Raw genomic sequence first — 17,142 nt, 5'->3', positions numbered from 1 at the left:
TTTTTTAAACCGAAATACTACATTTATATAAGTATTCAGACCCTTTACTCAGTATTATGTTGAAGCACCTTTGGCAGCGATTACAGCATCTGTTAGATCGGTTCAAGTCTGGGCTCTGGCTGGGCCACCCAAGAACATTCAGAGACTTGTCCCGAAGCCACTCCTGCTTTGTATTGGCTGTGTGCTTAGGGTCGTTGTCCTGTGGAAGGTGAACCTTTACCCCAGTCTGAGGTCCTGAGCGCTCTGGAGCAGGTTTTCATCAAGGATCTTTCTGTACATTTCTCAGTTCATCTTTGCCTTGATCCTGACTAGTCTGCCAGTCCCTGACTCAGAAAAACATTGACGCAGCATGATGCTGCCACCACCATGCTTCACCGTAGGGATGGTGCCAGGTTTCTTCCAGACGTGACGCTTGGCATTCAGGCCAAAGAGTTCAATCTTGGTTTCATCAGACCAGAGATTCTTTAGGTGCCTTTTGGCAAACTCCAAGCGGGCTGTTATGTGCCTTTTAGAGTGAGGAGTGAATTCCGTCTGGCCACGCTACCATAAAGGCCTGATTGAGAGATGGTTGTCCTTCTGGAAGGTTCTCTCATCTCCAGAGAGGAACTTTACAGCTCTGTCAGAGTGACCATCAGGTTCTTGGTCACCTCCCTGACCAAGGCCCTTCTCCTCCGATTGCTCATTTTGGCCGGGTGGCCAGCTCTAGGAAGAGTCTAGGTTGTTCCAAACTTCGTCCATTTAAGAATGATGGAGGCCACTGTGTTCTTGGGGACCTTCAAAGCTGCAGACATTTTTCAGTACCCATCCCCAGATCTGTGCCTCGACACAATGTTGTCTCGGAGCTCTATGGACAATACCTTTGACCTCATGGCTTTCTTTATTTTTGCTCTGACATGCATTGTCAGCTATGGGACCTTTTATATAGACAGGTGTGTGCCTTTCCAAATCATGTCCAATCAATTGAATTTTTCACAGGTGGACTCCAATTAAGTTTTAGAAACATCTCAAGGAGGATTAATGGAAACAGGATGCACCTGAGTTCAATATTGAATCTCATAGCAAAGGGTCTGAATAGTAATGTAAATAAGGTATTTCTGTTTTTTATATTTAATAAATTAGCAACATTTAAAAAATGTAATGTTTTTCGCTTTGTCATTATGTGTTTAAAAAAAATCTATTGTGGTATAAGGCTGTAATGTAATAAAATGTGGAAAAAGTCAAGGGGTCTGAATACTTTGCGAAGGCACTGTATACATACATGTATTTAACTTTGATCATGGTCCACTTAGATCCCCATGGTCTACAAACAGTGTCATTTAAAAGGTGGATCTGCTGCTAGAGAAGACACCCTGGCTTTGATAGGAACTCTCCTCTGCCTTTCCTCATTTGGGCAAAAGTCCGTCCTTGTTTTTATCTCTTTACATATTTATTTTGGGATCCACCCCTGTAAAGGTAATTTGCTTTTCATACAACCACATGTTTCGTCCACGTTCCCTGAGAGGACGCAGGAGTTGAGCAAATCGAATTGAGAAAAGGCCCTCTCCTCTCTCCGTCTGATCTTTGACCTTTCAGACTTAGCACTCCTGAAAGTGTCTCCTGGGCCTCCAGGTAGCATGTGGAAGGCCAGGTTAGTGCTGAAACGTTTCAGTTAGCGTCTCAGTCTTGTATTTTCAGCTCTGGGAGCTGTATTTTGGATGTTTATACGTGTAACTAATTGATCCACTAATAGAGGCATGCCAGGAGAGAAAATACTATTTCAGAAGGGTGCGCTAACTGTGTGTGTGTGTCAAACTCTTGCAGGTTTGGATTGCGAGACGCTGTACAGGAAGTCTGGCTCCTTGGCTGCTGGCGGTCAAAGACAGAGCCTGAATTTTGGTAAGACCCTCTTTTTCTCTCTTGCACATTATGCTTGTGCATTAATTTATTGTTCTTACAGTCAACTCTTGCTGAGCTGTACAAGTTGATAGAGTCTGTTGCCATCGTCGGATAGTCATCCATTCCTGTAGGATAAAAAGTAATTTACTCCGAACCCTGTGACTTCAATGATTGTGGTGCTGTTCATTCTATAGCCCTGCCTATTGAGTTCAGTTAGGAAAATAACTCAGAGGGGTGATGACCATGCTGTCCTCGTGGTTCCTGTAGGGTACACTACATGCTCTGTTTGTCTTTGCTCTATTTCAGCAGTGGGCCATTAACACAGCCTTTGTTTGTGTAGAGAAATAGGCCAGTCTGTTCAAACGGATCAAAGAGACGGATGGATGCTGTGCCTCCCCCCCACACAAAATAAACTATCTTGCATATATTGCACTTCATTATTTCACTTCTCTGTGAGCCCCGCTGTACTGAAGAGTGAGGACAGCCTCGGGAGTGTTATTTTCACTCCGTGACCGATTTTACATTAATTGCAATATAATTGGCTCTACGAGTTCGTTCCGCTTGTTATTCTGTGCTTATCTATATACATGGCACTGTTTGTTTCGACTGGAGAAAGTGAACACTTGAGAAAGTAAACATTTGGGTGTTCCAAGGAATCAAGTGACCTGGGATTTGCTTAGCAACATCCATGCCACAATGAGTTTGAGTACGGTCTCCCAAAGATTTGAGCAGACAGGACGATGTAGGCTAGATCAAGTGTCAACAGCATGTTCTGAGATGCACACCCCCACCCCCACAAACACACCTTTCACATGCCACAGACAGACCGACCCAGATTCTCCCCATGCTCACACACACTCACACATGCCAGACACTCTCCCCACTGTCTATCTGCTCAGATCGAGAGCTGGACCGGACCAGGCAGGCCTTTTAAGACAGCTGTTTGCTAGCTGAGGCGTGACGGAGCAGTAAGCAGCACCCAGCCAGTCTGGCCTGCCTGTCGCATCGGTGAAAGAGGAGGAGGTTGTTATTTTAGGCTCTCAGACACTGTCATAGGACTAGTCTGGACACTGTCTCCCAGACAGCACACTTAGCCGCACAAAAAACTCTGGCCACAAAGCACAACTCTTGGGACACCTTACCACAGAACAGGAGAACCAGCGATGTACACAAACAGACTCTGCTGTGTCTGAATTAGCGACCTAAAGTGTTCTTTTTACAGAGCTCTCGGAGCCTGAGATGGGCCAGTACGACGTCCAGGCGCTCTCAGAGGCCCTGATGGGATTCCTGCAGGACTTGCCCTCCCCCATCATCCCAGAGTGTGTCTATCCCAGCCTGAAGATTGCCCTGCAAGAGGAAGCAGGTAACGGCATCTTTAGCACTAACATGCTTCTTCATGTATCTCATTAAGAACTGATGCAAGTGATTCCAGGAGCATATTCTACTAACAAAAACAAAAACAAAAAAAACAGCTATCATTGAAGCACACTATCAGGTGACTGTTGAATGAATTGTGTATATTTTGGAATCGGCTTAGAAATACAAAGCAAAATGTGAATTTGGTATTAGATAGAAAATAATGTTGACGGTTTACCATTGTCTCAAACCCAAGGCACTAAGGTTGTCACTCAGTCTCCTTGCTGGTTCTTATTTCCCAGAGCTGTCTGTCGAGGAGACAGGCAAGCGTTTGCTGAAGGCACTGGAGCCCCCAGCCGTGCCCCTGCCAGGCCTGCTCACCCTGCAGTACCTGCTCAGACACTTGGACCGAGTGGGCCAGAGCTCGCCCCACAATGGCCTGGACCCTCACACCCTCGCACTCCTCTTCAGCCCTCTGCTGCTCCCCGCTGGGTCAGTCTCACATTTAAAGAAATACCTATGTCGGTATGGGGGGGTTGTCCAGCCAATAGACACAGAGGGAAAGGGAGAGAGAAATACTGGCCAGCCAATAGACACGGAGAAATAAATACTGGCCAGCCAATAGACACGAGAGAGAAATACTGGCCAGCCAATAGACACGGAGAAAGAAATACTGGCCAGCCAATAGACACGAGAGATAAATACTGGCCAGCCAATAGACACGGGAGAGAGGGAGCGAGAGATACTGGCCAGCCAACAGAGAGAGGGAGAAAAAAAACTGGCCAGCCAATAGACACAGAGAGGGAGAGAGATACTGGCCAGCCAACAAGAGAGAGGGAGAGAGAAATACTGGCCAGCCAACAGAGGGAGGGAGCGAGAGATACTGGCCAGCCAACAGAGAGAGGGAGAGAGAGATACTGGCCAACCAACAGAGAGAGGGGGAGAGAAATACTGGCCAGCAAACAGAGAGAGGGAGAGAGAAATACTGGCCAGCCAACAGAGAGAGGGAGAGAGAGATACTGGCCAGACAACAGAGAGAGGGAGAGAGAAATACTGCCCAGCCAACAGAGAGAGGGAGAGAGATACTGGCCAGCCAACAGAGAGGGGGAGAGAGAGATACTGGCCAGCCAACAGAGAGAGGGAGAGAGAAATACTGGCCAGCCAACAGAGAGGGAGAGAGAAATACTGGCCGGCCAACAGAGAGAGGGAGAGAGAAATACTGGCCAGCCAACAGAGAGAGGGAGAGAGAAATACTGGCCAGACAACAGAGAGAGGGAGAGAGAAATACTGGCCAGCCAACAGAGAGAGGGAGAAGGAAATACTGGCCAGCCAACAGAGAGAGGGAGAGAGAGATACTGGCCAGCCAACAGAGAGAGGGAGAGAGAAATACTGGCCAGCCAACAGAGAGAGGGAGAGAGAGATACTGGCCAGCCAACAGAGAGAGGGAGAGAGAAATACTGGCCAGACAACAGAGAGAGGGAGAAGGAAATACTGGCCAGACAACAGAGAGAGGGAGAGAGAAATGCATCAACATGACCAGGATCCTCTTGAGTTCATGCGGTTGTCAGTCTACAAAGTGTCTGGCTGTAGAAATGGTCTGCAGGTTGAGCCAGCTTGAGATAGAATCCATAACACATCTGTTTTCCTGGAAGGACACTATTCTCTGAAGTCAGCTAAATATACAGTACGTCCCCTCAACACCTCTCCAACGAATGTCCCACGTTACTGACCTCTCCCTCCTGTACTGTTGTAAAATATGACTCGCCTCATCCCGTTGAACCACTCTTCCACCGTACTCTGAAGGACTGACGTAGGAGTGTATTGATTTTTGTCCAGGTCAGAAGAAGATTGTCAGGTTTCTGCCCAGGTGCTGGAGAGACTGCTGGTGGTGAGGGCCTGGGAGCTGGAAGAAATGCCACCAGGTAAACACAAATCAAATCAAATGTTGTTTGTCACATGCGCCGAATACAACAGGTGAAATACTTACTTACAATCCCCTTAACAAACAATGCAGTTCAAACAATAGAGTTAAGAAAATATTTACTAAATAAACAAAAGTTTTTAAAAAAGTAACACAATAATGAGGCTATATACACAAGCTCACAACAATATATCACTCTCACTAAAAAACACCTCTATGTCTTGGGTCCATTTTGAATGGATGTCCCACTGTGTTGTGACACCACCACCTATTGGTCCCTTTGACAGCTCTACCTCCCAAACCTTCCAAAACCAAAGCCATGGCATCCTCTGTGATCAATGGAGACGGCAGCAAGATGGCCGATGCAGAGTGGTACTGGGGAGACATTTCCAGGTACAATTTATCTGGCTATATAATGAATCCAGTGTTAATGTCCACACTTGGTTATATACAGTTGAGACCACAATCTTCTGTTTCAAGAAGAAATGATTGTCACTTGTCACTCATCTTACTCACCCAGCTTTAGTGAGGTAATCATGATCTTTTTTCCAGAGAGGAGGTGAATGAGAAGATGAGAGACATGCCGGATGGGACTTTCTTGGTCCGAGACGCCTCAAGCAAGGTGCAAGGAGAATACACATTGACTCTCAGGTAAGGGTATTGATAATTTAGTCTGTCTAAAAGAGACTAGTTTGTCTCTCTTAAAATAATCTTCAAGTACTCCCTAGTCACTTGTTTCAAATGCAATGACGTTTCACCACTTTGGATAGCTTCCAGAGACTTTCACAGAAGCTCTGTAACATTGCTCAACTGCTCTGGACTTTTCTAGAAAAGGAGGAAACAACAAGCTGATCAAGATCTTCCACCGAGGCGGCAGGTACGGCTTCTCTGAGCCGCTGACTTTTTCCTCTGTGGTGGAGCTCATCCTGCATTATCACCAGGAGTCGCTGGCCCAGTACAACCCCAAGCTGGACTCACGGCTACTGTACCCCATCTCCAAATATCAGCAGGTAGTAGAATGATTCTGTTAATGTTGGTTTGACTTCTGGGCCTTATGTCAATGGGGTTACTTGGTTTTTAAATAGATGATATGAGAAAAGGAATGCAGCCTTCGAACAGCACCCTTATTCTTTCTGGAAGGCCTTACATTTCTTATGGCACATGCGTTAAGGAAAATCCCAAACCCATGGCATCCCCAAGAGGACTGCAATAGCTTGTCTGAAATGTTATCAAACAATGATGTTTAAGTGAGGAGAGGTTTGCTTGCTGCCCCTCTATACATTGAGTGTTCTATAGCTCAACATCTTGCTGTGGTTGTATCACAACAACCTCTCCCTCAATGTGAGCAAAACAAACAAACAAAGGAGCTGATCGTGGACTACAGGCCGAACAGGCCCCCATTAACATCAACGGGGCTGTAGTGGAGCGGGTCGAGAGTTTCAAGTTCCTTGGTGTCCACATCACCATCGATCTATCATGGTCCAAACACACCAAGACAGTTGTGAAGAGGGCACAACAAAACCTTTTCCCCCTCAGGAGACTGAAAAGATTTGGCATGGGTCCCCAGATCTCAAAAAGTTTGGCAGCTGCACCATCGAGAGCATCCTGACTGGTTGCATCACTGCCTGGTATGGCAACTGCTCGGCATCTGACTGTAAGGCACTACAGAGGGTAGTGCGTACGGCCCAGTACATCACTGGGGCCAAGCTTCCTGCCATCCAGGACCTATATAATAGGCGGTGTCAGAGGAAAGCCCATAAAATTGTCAAAGACTCCAGTCACCCATGTCATAGACTGTTCTCTCTGCTACCGCATGGCAAGCGATACCGGAGCACCAAGTGTAGGACCAAGAGACTCCTTAACAGCTCCTACCTCAAGCCATAAGACTGCTGAACAATTAATCAAATGGCCACCAGACTATTACATTGACCCCCTCCATTTGATTTGTACACTGCTGCTACACGCTGTTTATTATCTATGCATAGTCACTTCACCCCTAACTACATGTACAAATGACCTCTAACCTGTACCCACACACACTGACTCGGTACCCCCTGAATATAGCCTCGTTATTGTGTTAATTTTTATTATTGTTTACTTTATTTAGTAAATATTTTCTCAACTCTTCTTGAACTGCATTGTTGGTTAAGGTCTTGTCAGTAAGCATTTCACGGTAAGGTCTACACTTCTTGTATCTGGCGCATGTGACAAATAGTTTGATTTGGTTAGTTAATGGTCTTTGTTATTTCCAGGACCAGGTGGTGAAAGAGGACAACGTGGAAGCAGTAGGAGAGCAACTGAAGGTGTACCATGAACAGTACCAGGAGAAGAGCCGGGAATATGACGTCTTGTATGACGAGTACACTCGCACCTCTCAGGTACATATTCAACACATCCATTTTCACTGTCACATTTGGGACTGGGTTCCATAGCACTTGAAATGAGCAAAACCTCGTCTGTTTTCCCTGTATTCCAGGAGTTACAGATGAAGCACACGGCCATCGAGGCCTTCACCGAGACCATCAATATCTTTGAGGAGCAGTGCGAGACCCAAGAGCGCTACAGCAAAGAGTACATTGACAAGTTCCACAGGGAGGGCAACAGCCAAGAGATTGAGAGGTATCTACATTGCCTGTTGTAGGATTTTCATGTTGTGATACAGGGTTTGAACTAGCCCTCTGACTGAAGCCTGTAGGGATCATGACTATGAAGTGGGGGACCTCCCAATCTTGTCACTCCACCTTACAGAATCCAAAGTAATTCAGATAAGCTGAAGTCTCGTGTGACTGAGATCCATGACAGCAAACGGAAGCTGGAGCAGGACCTGAAGGAGCAGGCGACGGACAACCGAGAGATCGACAAGAAGATGAACAGTCTGAAACCAGACCTAATGCAGCTGAGGAAGATCAGAGACCAGTACCTGGTGTAGGTTATACACACACACACTTTACAATGCGAAACTGAAATGTTTAGGAACATGGGAACTAACCGTTAGCTTGTGTTAACGCCCCAGGTGGCTCAATCAGAAGGGCACCAGACAGAAGAAGATTAACGAGTGGCTTGGGATCAAGAACGACGTGGAAGAGTGAGTTAAACCAATGTGGCCGTCTGACAGTTGTGATGTATCACCATGTTTAATCATGTCTTATCGTGTATCATATTGACCCTAGTTTCATCCCCTCTTCTCCCTCCCAGCCTATATTCTCTGGTGGATGAGATGGATGACCTGCCACACCATGACGAGCGCACCTGGTACGTGGGCGACATCAAGCGAGGCCAGGCCGAAGAGCTGCTAAGGGGCAGGGGTGACGGCACCTTCCTGATCCGAGACAGCCAGTCCCAGAAGGGCTCCTATGCCTGCTCTGTAGTGTGAGTCCCATTAACCTGCTCTGTAGTGTGAGTCCCATTAACCTGCTCTGTAGTGTGAGTCCCATTAACCTGATCTGCGGTCACATAATGATTTGGGTTGGAAATACGACTAGACTGTTGGGTGGGGTTTAGCCAGGTTTGTCAGATGTTTTCCGGACTCACCTGCCGAGATGATGCCTGAAAATCTCAAACGCATGGGAAATGTGGGGACCATCTGAAAACATGGTTGGCCAATCTTATCCGCAAAGGGCCGTTAAGCTGTAACACAACTGAGTCAGCTCATCCAAACCTATTGGACTGAGGAACATTTGGCATTGAGGCATATAGCAGGATCTTCAAAATTGATGGTGTCTTTATGAGGTCTGAAAATATCTGGCAAACTTTGATTTTGTGCTGAAATATCACTTTGACTGCTGTGTTTGGGCGTGGTGTCTAACCAACTGTTCTGTTGTTGACTTCACGTCTGTACATGCAGCGTGGACGGGGACGTCAAGCACTGTGTGATATTCAAGACCTCCACGGGCTACGGTTTCGCCGAGCCTTACAACCTGTACAGCTCCCTGAGAGAGCTGATTCTCCACTACAGACACACTTCCCTGGTCCAGCACAACGACTCGCTGAATGTAACTCTGGCAATTCCTGTCCTAACCCAGCAGCAACCCAGATGAGATGCACCGTCACCCGGACACGGCCTGGCACAGAGCAAAAACACACACACAACTGAGACCACACACCCTCACTTTTCCCAACAAAAAAGCAAACAACTTTCTGAGCGTTGGGTTTGATAGGAGTGGAAGTGGCAGATATAATGACTGACTGGGTTTTGACTTTAAAGAGACCCTGTAAATGTTATATTTTTGTTAAATCTTTACAACACTACACAGTTTTAGGATAAAAATATTTTTACTATTTTAAAGTAACTGCTGTAGATTCCATTTTCCCTTTCAATGGAGGGAATTTTCTAAATCGACTTGTTAAGGGTGCCATTTTGGGGGGGTAGAAACTTTTTTCAACAGTTAAAGAGGCGTAAGGGTTGGACATGGAGAACAAAAATACCTAACAGACTTTCTGTTTTCATCAAGCGTTGCTGACATGGCTGGATGGTTGGGAGATGTGGTAAAAGGCTTAACTTGTAGTGTTTTGTTGCAAGTTCATATTAATACACATGTTCTCCCACAGCGCTATGGGACGCACACAAAGAAAGCATTCTCCTTTCTGTGGACTCATTGCTATGTGCCCTGTCACATAAAGCAGAACATGTCTAGAAGACTAAATTCAGTACCAATGTGTTAATCAAAAAGATTAATTTGTCTTTTCCTGAAAGCTTTTTTTTTGTTGCAATCTATGTAAGACTGTTTAAAATAGTTTGAGGTTGATGATATTAGATGCTGGCATGGCCCCTGGTGTAGCTTGAGGACACTGATTGCTGTGACAGACATGTAATGTGAACTGGAGTTGCAGTCCTTGATGGTGGAACATTTGGTGGTGAATGTGCCTTCTCTTCTAATCCTCGGTCTTCCATTCTCTCTCTGTTGATCAGAGTCCGTGTGGATGCCTTGCACCAATCAGATGCCAAGTGTTTTGTACAGCACTGTGTATGAAACTAGAAATCTGAAATAGACCTGGCTATTGATTGCCTTGGAGCAGGGATGGGTAACTCCCTCAGACTTTTACCTGGGACTACTGCCACTGACTGCTCAGAGTGCACACATCTGGTTTCCCAGGTTAGGGTCAGGGCTCAGTGCACACATCTGGTTTCCCTGGTTAGGGTCAGAGCTCAAGCTCAGTGCACACATTTGGTTTCCCAGGTCTCAATCAGTTGCTGACTTAAAGGAATTAATGAAAGCCAGCAGACACTCTTGAGGACTGAAGTTGCCCACCCCTACATTACTGTGTGTATGATGGCGGTGTTGGATTTGTGTATGGTGGAAATGGATTTCCATTCATATGTTATAGTTGTGGATAGATGGTAGATCTTATGGGGGTTGTGTACCAGAAATAAGAAGCATGGTCTTTTCACTACATTTTGACATTGGGTATGCAGTATGCATCACATTGGGTATGCAGTATGCATCACATTGGGTATGCAGTATGCATCACATTGGGTATGCAGTATGCAGCCTCTCATTAAGGTAATAGTAGCCTAATTCCACAATTTACTTAATCAGACTTTACCTGCCACACTTTGTGAATGAGCTTCTTTCCCAGGAAACAAGTTGTACTGTAATGCTAACATATACACCAGATATTCTAGGTAGACTTGAAACACTACTTTGACAAACTGATTAGTACTATGCAGCGAGTTAGACATACAACTTCACGATGCCTCATCAACATTGATTTTGATTCAAGACAAATCACTGAATGAGTGATAACCTTTACACTTGTCATGTATTAATCAGACGTTGGTGCATTTTATTGCTCACTTTTAGGAGTGGTTAGATTGCCGTTCATGTTGGGATTGGTGTAAATCAACCTTTTATCGCTGACAACAATGTTGATGTTAATCTGGTTAACCTGTTCTTATGTTTGTCTGGTAGTTAGGTGAAAAGTGTCTCCTTGGAGAGCGATGACAATAATAGTCGGGACTATTTACTGAACATAGCTTTCAGCCAGAGTCCTGCTCAGTTCGACTGTCCTTCAGGTCAACAGGTCTTTGAAAACTGGGACTATCTAGTTGATTTGTTTTGGCAAGAGAGAGTGCTGTATAAAAAAGAGAGTAAAAAATATGTTTCTGGTTTGTTTTCAAATTGCACACGGTGGCTCTGCATGCAGTATAAGACTACGTATGCCCTCCACTGACATGACCACAGCCAGGTTAAGACTAGCTAAAGATTGTACACCAGATAATGTGATACAACCAAAGAGTGTTGGTGTCCATTACTGAGTGTTACAGAAAAGAACCACACAAACCACCGCCATAGATTTTTCAACTAACCTGTTCTTGGGGATTACTTTCTTCATTCTCGATTCGTTTAAAAAATTATCTTACTGTTTCCAGTTGCAGTTGGTTCTACAAAAACCATAAATTCAGAAAGATATCAATGTTTAAGTGAGATATGCCTCGTGGTGGGCTTAGACCTTTGTCACCTACTTATACGTGTGACCGTAGAAGTAGAATCTACTAGTTCCTGTAATAATGCTGGGAATGCTAGATCTGCTAGTTCCTGTAATAATGCTGGGAATGCTAGATCTGCTAGTTCCTGTAATAATGCTGGGAATGCTAGATCTGCGGCAGCTAAGATGTCGAGATACCTCCTCATGCCGTACAATACTTGGATGTAATATTTTTGAGTTTTTGCTGTTTTTTGTAGAACCACCTGTAACTGGAAACTGACATTTTTCAGCTACTTTCGTTATTCTCGATTCTGTGAAAAAAGTATTGCCAATAACAGGTTTGTTGAAAAATCTATGGCGGCGGTTTGTATGGGGCCTTCCTCTAACGCCCAGTAATGGACACCAACATTCTTTGGTTATCACATTCTGGCATACAATCTGTAGCTAGGTCTAGACAGTCTGTTCTCAGTGACATTGTTTCCCCTGGCCTTTTCTGTGGACTTGGGCTCCCGAGTGGCTCAGCGGTCTAAGGCACTGCATCTCCGTGCCAGAGGCGTCACTACAGACCCTGGTTCGATTCCAGGCTGTATCACAACCGGCCGTGATTGGGAGTCCCATAGGGCGGCGCACAATTGGCCCAGCGTCGTCCGGGTTTGGCCGGGGTAGGCAGTCACTGTAAATAAGAATTTGTTCTTAACTGACTTGCCTAGTTAAATAAAATAAATTATATTGGAGGTCGACAAAAGCTGTGCTTGATTTCTGTCTCAGACCGCTATGACGGTGCAACGTAAAACGACACATTTCCTCAGCTTGTGAGAAAGCCTGTGAGTGGGTACAAATTTTAGGCTTGAGGTATGTCGCTGTGCCAATGTTAAAATCTGCTACTGTAAATGCACTACAAAGACATGAAGGCAGCTCATGTTTCAGGAGTTTTATTATAATTTGACTTGAACAGGTTCATTAATTTACAATAACTGGCTATGATAGGTCAGAAACACTCCGCATAGTGGACATCTCATTTTAAGACAAGGACGGCATCATTGGTGGCTCTTAATGGTCTTTTTGAAAGTGGCTTTTATGAAACCTGTTTGTGTTTTGTTATTTGTTCATCATAACCTGAGCAGATTTAATTGAATAAGCTAGTGTGAATACTTTTGGTGATATTCTTTACATTTATATTTCATGCTTATTTAGAGATTTAATTTCTCTAAATAACCAAATAGATTGAAAAGACTGTGAAAAGGCTGTTTACACAGGCAGCCCAATTATTTATTTCACTAATTGGTCTTTTGACCAGTCAGATCAGCTCTGTGAAAATATCTGATGTGATTGGTCAAAAAAAACTATTAATGGCAAAAATATCAACAATAGGCTGCCTGTGTGGAAGCAGTGAACTTTTTTAGATTTTGTTATCGAGAATGAAACTGTCGTAGTATTGGTTATATGTTGACTTTCAATAGTTGAAGACTGCTTGGTTTTTAGCTTTTGTATTTGCGAAACTGTGCTGAAAAGTCTGTTAGATACTGCTATTTGATACACATAGTATGTGTATAATACTTGGCTGGAGTTCAGTCATTTGAAATGTAGAAATCCCCCCCCAAAACATTGCTAATGAACAGCAAAATGCACTTTTAAATTGACAAAATCTGTACAATTATTGCATTACCTAATGAAAATATTGGCTGCACTCCATATTATGTATTTGTCAGACTGGTAGTTTTGTATGGTACTAATGAATAAACTTTAATAAAAGTTGTCAAAATGCCTGACATTTTTCCCCAAATTATTTTGACAAAAGCAATCCCTTGCTCAGAAGCCAATTGAGTGTAAATGTTGGGAGAATTGTGACATCTACTGTCACAACATGGTCATACAATCTATGATCTTCCTCACTGTAGCCTTGGCAATTTTCTATGTAGTTAAGATATGTGATGGACTGTTATGTACTGCTATTTCTCTAATGTTGTGACTATATACATTATTAATGATCTATTAATGTTAATTCAGTCAATCAAGAATGATTCTACTCTGGCCTAAGTTTGAAGTTTGTTCTTATTCCTGTTTTGCCTACCAATTTGTCCCTGTATAAGAAGTGTCTGAAACGATGATATGGCTGTTGTGGGATGTCCAATGAGAGAGTTTGGTCACAAGAATCCATCTCATCATCAGCTAAGGATGATTGTTGTAGTCATTGGTGGAAGGAGCTCCAACCCACTCCCTCTTCAAATTGGTCACAGTGTTGTCTGAGGGAAATGTTAAGGAAGGCTCTGGCTTCAGTACCTGTAAGCAACATGAAGTTTGCATCGGTGTTAGTCCTTCTTTTTTTCTGCTCTACTTTCAAGAAATCCCATGGAAAGTCAAAGCCCAAACCGGGCTGTGAATACCCCCCGTCTCAGTGGTGTAGGAGTTTGGAAATTGCAATAGAATGTGGGGTAAGTTTGGAGTATCGTTATCAAGTTCAAATAACTGCACTCGGACATAATGCCAGCTGCTAGGTTCTGTTTTTAAGACTTTCAAAACATCTATTTTCATGTACCTTTTTTTTCTTGATTATACCCTGGTACTTTTGAATGTGTCGCATGCAGCCTACTACAGACGTTATTCAGTTGAATGATTAAATAACCTGTCTTTTTTTTTTCAAATAAACTTTCCAATGGCTAATCTCACCAAGCATTAAGACGTTATGCTATTCCATGTTATATAACAAGGTCAATATGTATATGTGAGTATCCCATGTTTATCAGGATTATCTGTTCAGTTTTAAATGACTGTTCAAAGAGTCCCTTGTCCATGGTTAAATGAGTCATGCTTTTGAAATTGAGTACCAGAGGTCGTAGATTTCCCGAGGGCATGTGACTGACACCAATCCTTAATGAGCTGTGTTTAGACAGGCAGCCCAATTCGCATATTTTTCTGAAAAACTAGGGTTTGCAAGTGGCATGGTTCCTACATTTACTTGTGTGAATTCCAGGCATATCTATATGAACAGAATGTAAATAATTTGTCAAATTGAACAAGTTCCAGCACAGCTTTCTCTGAACATGATTCCTGTCTAGGTTCAGAAGCAGTGTCTGGAGCTCAATGCCACCAGGCCCAATTCAGCAGTACCCAGAGTTGTGGTGACCCTGTACTATGAGAGCCTGTGTCCAGGCTGCAGGGTCTTCCTCACCCAGCAGCTCTTCCCTACCTGGGCCATGCTCCATGATATCATGGAGGTAAAACTGGTGCCCTACGGCAATGCGCAGGTAGGCCTCTTCTCAAGATGGAGAGTACTGAGTCATGTTCAGTTTTGGAGGGGGGGGGGGTTGTTATTGGACAAGTTCAGGCTGTACCTCAGTACAGGCCTTTGATTTATAGATCCATCCAGTCACTGACTATTGAATAAATTAGAACTTGTTTTGTGTTCATGCTGCAGCCTTTTTCCTGTTCTTTCACAGGAGCTTCCCTCAGGGAATTCTCCCTTCACCTGTGAACATGGGGAACCAGAGTGTCATAGCAACATGATTGAGGTGCGCTTGCCAATAAAATGGGAAATGTCTGAAGTTCTGCTTATAACTTGAATCACTAAAAATAGGTAATCTGTTCCTGAAATATAGTTTTTGTATTTCATACTTTCCCTTTAGGCATGTATTCTACATTCAGTGGGTCTGTACTCTGCCTTCCCTGTCATTGACTGCATGGAATCTGCAGCAAATGTTCTCGCCGCCGCCCAACCTGTGAGCATTGTACTGTTTTTAACTTAATGTTAAACCACTTGCATACTTTTTAATTCAAAATGCATATTTGTGAGGGCCTCCCGAGTGACGCAGCCGGCCGCGACCGGGAGACCCATGGGGCGGCGCACAATTGGTCCAGCGTCATCCGGGTTAGGGGAGGGTTTGGCCGGCAGGGATGTCCTTGTCCCATCGCGCACTAGCGACTCCTGTAGTGGGCCAGACACGGTCGCACAGTGTTTCCCCCGATACGTTGGTGCGGCTGGCTTCCGGGTTAAATGGGCATTGTGTCAAGGTTGGGTTGTGTTTCGGAGGACGCATGGCTCTCGACCTTTTCCTCTCCCGAGTCTGTATGGGAGTTGCAGCGATGAGACAAGACTGTAACTACCAATAGGATACAACCAAATTGGGGTAAAAGTAACAAAAAAAATTAAACAAATGGATTTGTGCACCTTTTCTGTTTACACATTAAGGGCTCTGGGTTATTGGTTCTTACATGCATTCTGTTCTCCCCTAGTGCTTACAGCTACACGTCCCCTCCATGACGTGGGACAGTGTCACAACCTGTGTTAAGGGAGAGCTCGGCTTCAAACTTATGCATGAGAACGCCCTGAAGACCAATGCTCTCAGTCCAGCCAAAACACACGTCCCCTGGGTGACCATTAATAAGGTAGGACACTGCTGGGACTGAAACTAGGAGCACGATGTAGTTAACATGGCTATACTACAGCAGGGTTATTCAACTCTTACTCTACGAGGGCTGGAGCCTGCTGGTTTTCTGATCTGATAATTAATTGCACACACCTGGTGTCCCAGGTCTAAATGGAACTGTCCAGAGTTGAATTTGAGGCATCTACAGATTATTAACCATAGTGTTACTGAGTGCTGCTTTTTGAACACATACACTGTGTATAGCAGGTCATGGAATCAAACTATGTGCCAAGGTCAAGCCTGTGCATGACTCTCCAATTCCTCCTTTTTGCGTCTTTGCAGGAATACACAGGTGACTTTCAGGACAAAGCAATGTCATCACTTTTTAACTTGGTCTGCAAGATGTATAAGGTGAGTTGTGTGTGACTGGTCCTTGTTTGATCACTTTAAATGTAATTGAGTATTAAACTGTGTTCAACATGGTGTCATCGGCTGAGCTAAAATGTAATGATCACCAATTTTTGTCCACAGGGAGGAAAGCCCCCTGCCTGCACCGGAGCACAGAAGAAACTAGACAGGAGTCTGTGCTGAAACCAACAGTCATTCTGCATGCCATTCATGTTTTCAAAATATATTTTGTTACAGTATAAGTACCAGTTTCTCTCATTCTTTTGAAAGACAATGCAAGTCCAACATAAATCATAAGTCGCTCATTTATTTACTCTTGTTGCTGAAATGTATTGTAATACTTGTTTTATTCTGTGTGATACTGTGTCAAATAACTCCATATGTATTGATCATTTAACCCAATGCTAACAAGTTACGGTTCCATTTTGTATGAACAGATTTCTCTTTCAAGCCTAAGAGTGCATATAACTGTGGGGTCTGAAATTAAACATCCTTGATAAAGATGAGCAGTAATGAGTAAAATATATTTAAATAATGAGCAATACTGTATGCTCAAAGAAATTGGGAAATTATTTTATACTAATACAATTGCTCAGAAAGAAATGTTGTTTAACAAGTAATACTTTTCCCTCAAAGGTAGGGGTCAAAATTGACACCCCAAAAGATTATTGTAAATTAAGTAGTCTGTTTATTTGGTCCCATATTCCTAGCACACAATTACAAACTTGTTGGATGCATTTGATAATTTTTTGCCCGATGGAAACACTCCTAAATATTTGGATGCTACAATGA

At 43.9% G+C, this 17,142-nt stretch overlaps 2 protein-coding genes across 3 annotated transcripts in view; both read left to right on the top strand.

Moving 5' to 3' along the window:
• The window catches only part of LOC110493506 (phosphatidylinositol 3-kinase regulatory subunit gamma), a 31,907-nt gene extending 18,563 nt beyond the window's left edge, over positions 1 to 13,344 (top strand). For both annotated transcript variants that reach the window (XM_021567934.3, XM_021567862.3), the window contains 13 exons: positions 1,801 to 1,875; positions 3,098 to 3,238; positions 3,534 to 3,723; positions 5,068 to 5,153; positions 5,440 to 5,545; positions 5,705 to 5,803; positions 5,982 to 6,162; positions 7,405 to 7,530; positions 7,629 to 7,771; positions 7,901 to 8,077; positions 8,166 to 8,237; positions 8,348 to 8,521; positions 8,997 to 13,344. In XM_021567934.3, the coding sequence (XP_021423609.2) occupies positions 1,801 to 1,875; positions 3,098 to 3,238; positions 3,534 to 3,723; positions 5,068 to 5,153; positions 5,440 to 5,545; positions 5,705 to 5,803; positions 5,982 to 6,162; positions 7,405 to 7,530; positions 7,629 to 7,771; positions 7,901 to 8,077; positions 8,166 to 8,237; positions 8,348 to 8,521; positions 8,997 to 9,189 (1,763 nt within the window). In that variant the 3' untranslated portion in view covers positions 9,190 to 13,344. The remainder of the gene's footprint in view (positions 1 to 1,800; positions 1,876 to 3,097; positions 3,239 to 3,533; positions 3,724 to 5,067; positions 5,154 to 5,439; positions 5,546 to 5,704; positions 5,804 to 5,981; positions 6,163 to 7,404; positions 7,531 to 7,628; positions 7,772 to 7,900; positions 8,078 to 8,165; positions 8,238 to 8,347; positions 8,522 to 8,996) is intronic.
• ifi30b (IFI30 lysosomal thiol reductase b) lies at positions 8,997 to 16,851 on the top strand. Its single transcript, XM_021568053.3, has 7 exons — positions 8,997 to 14,010; positions 14,635 to 14,823; positions 15,016 to 15,087; positions 15,202 to 15,294; positions 15,809 to 15,961; positions 16,285 to 16,353; positions 16,474 to 16,851. Exons 1-7 carry the CDS (start codon positions 13,702 to 13,704, stop codon positions 16,531 to 16,533), a joined length of 945 nt encoding a protein of 314 aa, XP_021423728.2. The 5' UTR covers positions 8,997 to 13,701; the 3' UTR covers positions 16,534 to 16,851.
• Positions 16,852 to 17,142: the final 291 nt, after the last annotated feature.

Source organism: Oncorhynchus mykiss, chromosome 1, assembly GCF_057628025.1.
Source record: "Oncorhynchus mykiss isolate SJ-2025 chromosome 1, ASM5762802v1, whole genome shotgun sequence".
Taxonomy (NCBI): Eukaryota; Metazoa; Chordata; class Actinopteri; order Salmoniformes; family Salmonidae; genus Oncorhynchus; species Oncorhynchus mykiss.
This window is presented reverse-complemented; position numbering and strand designations above follow the sequence as displayed.